This window comes from Octopus bimaculoides, chromosome 16, assembly GCF_001194135.2.
Source record: "Octopus bimaculoides isolate UCB-OBI-ISO-001 chromosome 16, ASM119413v2, whole genome shotgun sequence".
NCBI lineage: Eukaryota > Metazoa > Mollusca > Cephalopoda > Octopoda > Octopodidae > Octopus > Octopus bimaculoides.
In genome coordinates this window covers 49,571,179-49,580,236 of record NC_068996.1, presented here as the reverse complement: position 1 = coordinate 49,580,236, position 9,058 = coordinate 49,571,179, and the positions used below count along the sequence as shown (strand labels likewise).

Genomic DNA, 9,058 nt, shown 5'->3' with positions numbered 1-9,058 from the left:
ATATATATATATAATATATACACACACATATATATTGAAATAATATAAAATATAACTATTCTTTTACTTGTTTCAGTCATTTGACTGCAGTCATGCTGGAGCACTACTGCCTCTAGTTGAACAGATCGACTCCAGAACTTATTCTTTGTAAACCTAGTACTTATTCTATTGGTATCTTTTGCTGAACCGCTAGGTTACGAGGATGTAAACACACCAACATCGGTTGTCAAGTGATGGTGGTGGGGACAAACAGACACACAAATAAATACACACATATATATATGATGGGCCTCTTCCAGTTTTCTGTCGACCAAATCCACTCACAAGGCTTTGGTCAGCTAAAGGCTATAGCAGTGGGACTGAACCCAGAACCAAACTGTTGTTAAGCAAGCTTCTTACCACATAGCCACTCCTGCACCTATCTATATATAAATATGTTAACAGTTGCTCATATTAAAGTATCAACAATTGACTGAGAGGAGAGAAGACCACCTTCTATCATGAGTGACCACGGAACTGCACCTAGAAAGTTTAGGCAAGGTTTGTTTATAGAAGACCAACAGTCACTCATGCATACCAGCCTCCCCTCTCCACACCACTGATGTTACCGAAGTGAAAGGCAAAGGGATCGATACAGCTTGGCACCAGTGATGTTGCAACTCATTTCTACAGCTGAGTGAACTGGAGCAATATGAAATAAAGTGTCTTGCTCAAGAACATAACACACAGCCTGGTACGAGAATTGAACTCACTACCACATGGTTGTGAGCCCAATGCTTTAAATGCTGAGCCATGTGCCTTCACAACTATTAGTCTTTTATTTGTTTCAGTCATTTGACTGTGGCCATGCTGGAGCACCGCCTTTAGTCGAACAAATCGACCTCAGGACTTATTCTTTGTAAGCCTAGTACTTATTCTATCAGTCTCTTTTGCCGAACTGCTAAGTTACAGGGACGTTAGGGGTACAAACACACACAAACAGACACACAAACACATACACACACACATACATATATACGATGGGCTTCTTTCAGTTTCCATCTACCAAATCCACTCACAAGGCTTTGGTCAGCCCGAGGCTATAGTAGAAGACATTTGCTCAAGGTGCCATGCAGTGAGACTGAACCCAGAACCATGTGGCTGGTAAGCAAGCTACTTACCACATAGCCAACTATTGCCTATATAGATATTAAAAACAGTTTACAGAAGCAAAGAGCTGCTCGTATACATTGTGAAAAGTTGCCTATTACAGAGTAATGGTTATCTTTATAAAAATACTACCTCCTATGGGCAAAATTATTTATTACATTATGAAAGGTTAGATTGTTCAAAATTATAAATTTAGAATTTTTACCATCTTCTTCATTTTTATCATCCAGTATTCTTGGATGCCACAAAAGGTCCTCTTTTGATTCCAACATTGAAACTTCAAATCGATTACCTGAACAAAACAGAATGTTTAGGATTATATATTTTCTGGGGAAATCCATGAATTAGATTTGCATATGTCAAACTTCTAAAGAAGTATTTCAAATTTCAACACTGCAGATTTTGTAAAAGATTTTATGCATGTTCCATAAAGGTGTTTTGGTAAACTCTCAGTCAAATAGTCTTTGATGCTGATTGAATTCTCAGTTGAAACAGTTTTATTTGACAATACTGGCACATGAAAAAACATTCGAGCGAGGTTGTTGCCAGTGCCGCTGGACTGGCTCCTGTGCAGGTGGCACATAAAATACACCATTTTGAGCGTGGCTGTTGCCAGTATCACCAGACTGGCCTTCGTGCCGGTGGCATGTAAAAGCACCCACTACACTCTCGGAGTGGTTGGCATTAGGAAGGGCATCCAGCTGTAGAAACTCTGCCAAATCAGATTAGAGCCTGGTGTAGCCATCTGATTTCACCAGTCCTCAGTCAAAATGTCCAACCCATGCTAGCATGGAAAACGGACGTTAAACAATGATGATGATAAGTAAACAGTCTTAGAGAGGAATGACTGCTATCAGGTGTATAATTAATTCAATGTAATTAATATGATTCAATCAAAACCTTGCATCAAAATTTTATGTTAATTTATGCTCCAAGAACCAGAATAATAATTATTTTAAGAAATTCTGCATTGTTTTCAAAATTAATTGACACAAAGAGGATGTATTTCTACAGAAATATGGTAACAAAAGGGTTAAAGCGATCCAAATTAAACCCTTCCATCGAAATTTCATGTTTATGTTCCAAAACACCAGTTTAATAATGACAAAGTTATTTTATTAACTTCTTCGTTATTTTAAAAACTAATTGAATCAAAGCCAGTGTATTTCAACAGGAATATGATAACGAAAAGGTTAAATAAAAACCTTGCATTGAAAGGGTTAAAGCAAAAGAGTTTGAAGCATTTGATTTCAGAATAATTCTATAGAAACAGAAAAAAAACGTTGCAAAATTTCACATTTTTGTATGATTTCATACAATTCCAAAATTGGCCGTTGATAAAAATTAAAAAAAAAACTAGTGTTAAATCAATAACAAGAGCTAGAAATACTCACTAGTAAAATGTGGTAATTCTGCTTGGTAATTTGATCCAATATTCACGTGTCTGAAAAAAGAAAAAAAAAAAAAAAAAAAAAAAAAAAAAAATCCAAAAGGCCAATTTAAGTTTACAAATCCTGAGAAATAATTTGGTTTTGCTATTTTAAGAGTCAAAAGTAGACACAACAAATTTTGCCATTGATTGCATTTGATTTAAAACAAGACGTACAAGATTAAGAGTTAGTAATTTATTTGTTAGTTTTTGAGGACTTTAGTGAAATAAGCAAATTCATATCGACATCTGTTTATCATACTAAATGTATAAACACCATTAGAAGGCATGATGCTGTGGAATTGTCTGAGATAAAATCTCTTCATAGCCCCATGGTGTGTTAAAAACATGTTGCATGGCTCAGTGGTTAGAGTATTGGGTTCACAATCATGAGGTAATGAGTTTGATTCCCGGACTGGGCTGTGTGTTGTGTTCTTGAGCAAGACACTTTATTTCATGTTTCTCCAGTTCACTCAACTTTAGAAATGAATTGCAATGTCACTGGTGCCAAGCTGTATTGGTCTTTGCTTTTCTTTTGGATAACATCGGTGGCATGGAGAGGGGAGGCTAGTATGCAAGACCAACTGCTGGTCTTCCATAAACAACCTTGCCTGGACTTGTGCCTTGGGGGAGAAACTTTCTAGGTGCAATCCTATGATCATTCATGACTGAAAGGGGTCTTTACCCATTACCCTATGTACGTACAATGGAACCCAGTGTGGCTCCTGGTCTTGCCAGCTCCATATCAAACCGTCCAACCCATGCCAGCATGGAAAACAAACATTAGACGATGATGAAGAATACTTACGGTAATATATCTGTTTCTGGAGGTGCTTCTGTTTCTGTCGTTTCATCACTGGCTGGCGTTTCTTGAGATGGGGTTCCAATACTTGCTGTTTTGGTAAATGAAACTGTACGATTTCATTTATATTTTCATAATTAAACAATTACAAAGAATCTTGTTAAGTAATTAAACATCTTGCAAAAATATAGTTTAAATATAGTTTAAATAGACCTCTTAATATTTATAATGAAGTTATTAAACTACCATGCTTAGATTGTCAATATAACGTGGTTCTATGTGTAATACAAATTATTTTATGGTCTCATATATGTCACCTGCTAAATGTCAAACCATTTAACCCTTTCGTTACTGTATTTTGTTTGAGATGCTCTGTGTTTCTTTCAATTAATTTTAAATATAACAAAGAATTTAGTAAAATAACTTAGTTATCATTCAGCTAGTGTTAGGAACATAAATTGTGACTAAGGTTAGGTGGAAGATTTTAATTCAAAACTTATGAAAACAAGACATTTGTACTACAGAGCCAGAGCCGGTTTCAGCCGAGTTAGTAACAAAAGGGTTAAAACATTTGACAGTTATTTAGTAAACAAATAAAAATAAAAAACTGAAAAAGATTTGGAAAATGAACATTCATTTTCCAAATTTTTTTCAGTCATATTTTTTTCTTTGAATATTTTGATAATTCTATAATCATGACAACCATTTTTTTCCTAGCTGGCACAAGATGGATGAATATTTATTTGAAGCAGTATTTTTACAGTCAGATAGTCATCCTGCCATTGATCCTTTCCTGTTTTATAAATAAGGAAAGCTTTATTCTACTGGTTGGAGACTGCAGAGCTACAAGACATCAGATTAAATGAAAATAGGGTTTTCTTTGACTGTTCAGATGATTCCATGCAAGAAGCAGAAATAACACCTTTCATGCACACATGCGTGTGCATATAAATTTAAGTTAAACAGGATTTGGGTAAAAACCTTGTATGCTATGCAAAGCTCGTCCACAACTATTGGCTACTGGATGTCATCATACAGTGGAAATGCTTTGGCTACTGAATATACATCAGGAATTCCAAAGTAGATAAATGATAGAAAATGAGGTGAACAATATTCTTTATTTAAAATCACTACAATTTCAATAATCTAAAATAAAGAATATCACTCACTCCATTTTCTATCACACACACACAAACACATATATAAAACATGGCTTCCATTGATCAATTTCACTACAATGGTTAGCCTGAGACAATAGCAGGAGTCACACTGTTGTGAAGTATATTGTCTCATCACTCAGCTCTATCTATGCCTATTAATAAATATTCATAAGTGAAGACACATGGCTCAGTGGTTAGAGCATTGGGCTCACAATCATGAGGTAGTGAGTTTGATTTCCAGACTAGGCTTTGTGTTGTGTTCTTGAGCAAGACACTTTATTTCACGTTGCTCCAGTTCACTCAGCTGTAGAAATGAGCTGCGATATTACTAGTGCCAAGCTGTATCGACCTTTGCCTTTCCTTTGGATAACATCAGTGGTGTGGAGAGGGGAGGGTGGTATGCATGGGCAACTGCTGGCCTTCCATAGACAACCTTGCCAAGACTTATGCTTTGGAAGGGAACTTTCTAGGTGCAGTCTCATGGTCATTCATGACCGAAGGGAATTTTTGCTCGTACTTTATTCATAACATGTCCAACCTGATAATCCAATATTTCTGAGCATTTGTTGATTTGTCATCACTTAATATCTGGCTTTGATGATGGTATGGGGTCAAGTCAGGCAGTTTGGAAAAGTCGTTACAAGTTGAAGCACAGCATCGCATATGAATGTCAACTTTGTCATGGTTTCTGCAGATGAATGCCCACAGGTACCATACTGAAACACTATGCAGTCCTTCATCTCATCAGATTGTCAAACCATCCAACCCTTGCCAGTATGGAAGCTGGATGTTGAAAATAAAATTCACTTGGAAACTGCATTCATAAACCAAACATGATTCTTATGCCAGTTTAAATGTTCTTAAATTAATGAAATGTCATGTAATCTGATAATGATTTATATCTAAATGTATGGTTTATACAGTCATTAATATTTATATACTTAATTAGTTAAATAAAAAAAAAGTGTAAAATAAATACATATCTATAAAAAATTTTAAAAAAATCTTATAACTGGAAAAATAAAACCAAAATACTTACTTCGTCGGTTTAAGATTGGTAGGCGGGCACTCATATTTGAGCTTAACCTGGGTGAAACAGGTCGATAAGATGTTTGAATATTGCAGAACAGACCAGGTCCACTTCGGACTGGGCTAAGCATGGGGGGAGGTGTATAGGGAGGAGGAGAAAGAGTGCGGACTTCATTTCCATCACGTACCCGTGGGGACCTGAGTCTACTCTGAAAACCACTATTGCTCACATATGGCGGTATGATAAGTGGCGCAGGTCGGTGTTTTCGTTTTGTTCTCACCGGACTTGTTCCAAGGTTTGGATTTCGGAAAATGCCAGCACCTTCAGATTTCAACTGTTCTTCAGGTTGGTTACGCCATCTACTAGTGACAGGGTCTTCATTTCGACTTCGTGGTCTGTAAGGGACGTCTTCACTGCGATTCTGGGGCCTCATGAAAGTATGGTCCTCGCTTTTTGAGCGCTGAAGTTTGTGATCATCACAGTTTTTGTTGAATTGATTCAAATCTAATGCTCGGCTTGCCAAATCCATCAATGAGGATCTAGAATCAGATAACAGAATAGAACTCAATGATTTCATTTCTGTGCTTCCATCGAGTTCAGAGAGAAGTCGGTCTTTGTCTTTTTCGTCCTCACATCCAATTGGCTGGAATTGACCAGCGGTGCCAGAACGATGGCTTAAATCATCAGGCAAAGTGTTGTCATAGGGCAGTGTATTACCTGGGGGGAATGAGAAGAGAGAAGCATTCCCACTTGAAAACATATAAGGGTCCTTGTTTATATTATGCTTAGAAAGCTCTTCCATGTTGTTGTTTTCATTTTTTAGTGAAGACATTGTAACTTGACGTACGGATTGAAATCCAGAATGCTGTGTTTGTTGTTGCGATGATTGCTGCTGCTGTTGTTGTTGTTGTTGTTGTGTAAGTTGAAGTTGTTGCTGCTGCTGTTGTAAAGTCTGTTGTTGTTGTTGTTGGTGTAAAGTTTGTTGCTGTTGTTGGATTAAAGTTTGTTGTTGCTGTTCTAATTGTTGCTGTTGTTGTTGTTGTTGTTCATGCCTACTTTTTTGCTCAGCTGCAGAGTTAGATTCAAAATTTAACGATATTGAATTTGCGCCAGAGTTGAGTTCCGTGGTAGCAATGTGTTCTTCAGCAATCGATAACGTGTTGGTTGCAGCAGTGTTGTTGGAGAACTGATACAGCTGGGAGTAAGACAGCTGAGACTGGATGTTGTTCTCTTTGATGAATGATGTAATGGGCTGCTGAGTTGTAAGGGACTGAGCAGAAAATGTCTCAACCATAGCAAGCCGAGAGGGCAGAGTTGCTTGTGAGAGCACAGTTGAAACGTTTGATTCTAGAGCATCGCCGTTAGAAGGGTGTGTCTCTGTAGCAGCAGTTCTCAGGTTGGATGCATTAGTTAACTCCGCATCCTGCTGGCTTTGATGCAAACTGGTTGTCTGCTGAAATTCTTTATGTTGAAGATGTTGTTTTATGGTTTCGTTATGGAAATCAGATGTTTGGTGTTGTGCTTGTGGTTTGTTATTAACTTCTTGGGTTGTTGTCAGCTGAAACAGAGATATATAACGAATTATATCATCATCATCATGTTCATAGGTTTAACATCTACTTCAATTGTTTGCATGAGTCAGATGGAATTTGTCGAGACAGACCCTTTATTCTAAATGCTATCCTCTCTTCCCATATTTTACACTGATCATTACATTGGACCACAAGATTATTTCTCCTTATTCATCACCATCTGTCTCTCGCCCCAAAGACTATACCTGTCTCCCTTCCGTACTCTGGAACTTACTCAACTATAACATCATCTCACCACCCCTTTCTCTCTGTCTCTTCCCTCCCCTGCCTATCGTACCATGACCCCTATTCTGATCCTGGTTCTATGTCACAAACTTCCTATTTTAAAATGATCTGAATAAAAAAAAAAACCTTCTGTCAAAATTTCTTCATCATCATTGTTTAATGTCTGCTTTCCATGCTGGCATGGGTTGGATGATTTGACTGAGGACTGGCAAGCCAGAAGGCTGCACCAGGCTCCAATCTGATCTGGCAAAGTTTCTACAGCTGGATGCCCTTCCTAACGCCAACCACTCCAAGTGTGTAGTGGGTGCTTTTACGTGCCACTGGCATGAAGGCCAGTCAGGCGGTACTGGCAATGGCTATGCTCAAAATGGTGCATTTTACGTGCCGCCTGCACAGGAGCCAGTCCAGAAGCACTGGCAATGATCTCGCTCAAATGTTTTTTCAAGTACCAGTAAGGCGACGCTGGTAACGATCACGCTGAAATGTTAATATATATTCCAGCTTAAATATGACAAAGTTATTTTACTAAATTCTACATTACTTTCAAAATTAATTGAAACAAAAGACAAGGAATTATTTCATTAGAAACATGGTAACAGAAGAGCAATTTATGAGAAAATGTTAAAATGCCATTAAAAATTTACTTACTTGAATCTGAACTTGTTGTTGTTGTTGTGGTTGTTGCTGTTGTTGTTGCTGGAATTGTTGCTGCTGCTGCTGCTGTTGTTGTTGCTGCTGCTGCTGCTGTTGTTGTTGTTGCTGTATCTGAAGTGTCTGTAAGTTTTGTTGTTGCTGTTGCAACTGATGAATTTGTTCCAATGCTGGGAAGAGCTGTGTCTGTAGAAGCTGATGTTGGGATTGGCCAAAGTTATCAGTCTGTAGAGAACAGTTCAGTGAGAAAATAAAATAAATGGAATGAGAGAGAGAGAGAGAGAGAGAAAGAGAAGCAAACTAGAAATACAAAACAGAATCACCATCATCGTCATTTAACGTCCGCTTTCCATGCTGGCATGGGTTGGACAATTTGACAGAGGACTGGCAAGCCAGATGGCTACACAGAATATATATAAATAAATAAGAAATGTCTTTACACAGGTATGGCTGTGTGGATAAGAAGCTGGATTTGCGACTACATAATTTTGAGTTCAGTCCCACTGCATGGCACCATGTCTTCTACTATACAGCCTCAGGCCAACCAAAGTCTTGTGAATGGATTTGGTAGACAGAAACAATGTTGAAGCTTGTGATAAGACACACAAACATGCACAAATGAGCTTTGGTGCAGTGACCAATCTACTGAATATCACTGAAGCTACAGGTCAACTTCAAGCAACAATAGAGGACACTTGCCAAATCCAAACATGTTGGCACAGTGAAATTGAACATAGAACCTTGAGGTTACAAAGCAAACATCTTAAACACACAGCGGTGAAAGCTGTAATTGGGGCGAGAAGGATAGTGGGAGGAGCAAGAAACAAACAATGTCTGGCTGTGATTGGGGCAAGGAGGATAGAGGGAGGAGCAACAAACAAACAGTGCCTGGTTGTGATTGGGGCAGGCAGAATAGGGGGAGGAGCAACAAACAATTCCTGGCTGTGATTAGGGCAGGCAGGATAGAAGAAGGAGCAACAAACAAACAATGCCTGACTGTAATTGGGGTAGGCAGGATAG

The 9,058-nt window shown here is 38.1% G+C and overlaps 1 protein-coding gene across 7 annotated transcripts in view; it reads right to left on the bottom strand.

The window, feature by feature from the left end:
• Nucleotides 1-9,058, bottom strand: part of LOC106877586 (putative mediator of RNA polymerase II transcription subunit 26) — a 243,671-nt gene that overhangs the window by 12,910 nt on the left and 221,703 nt on the right. For 6 of the 7 annotated variants that reach the window (XM_052973746.1, XM_052973743.1, XM_052973742.1 and 3 more), the window contains 5 exons: nucleotides 8,036-8,263; nucleotides 5,580-7,128; nucleotides 3,387-3,489; nucleotides 2,544-2,593; nucleotides 1,355-1,441 (listed from right to left, as the gene is read on the bottom strand). In XM_052973746.1, the coding sequence (XP_052829706.1) occupies nucleotides 1,355-1,441; nucleotides 2,544-2,593; nucleotides 3,387-3,489; nucleotides 5,580-7,128; nucleotides 8,036-8,263 (2,017 nt within the window). The remainder of the gene's footprint in view (nucleotides 1-1,354; nucleotides 1,442-2,543; nucleotides 2,594-3,386; nucleotides 3,490-5,579; nucleotides 7,129-8,035; nucleotides 8,264-9,058) is intronic. The other variant, XM_052973745.1, reaches the window with a different exon arrangement.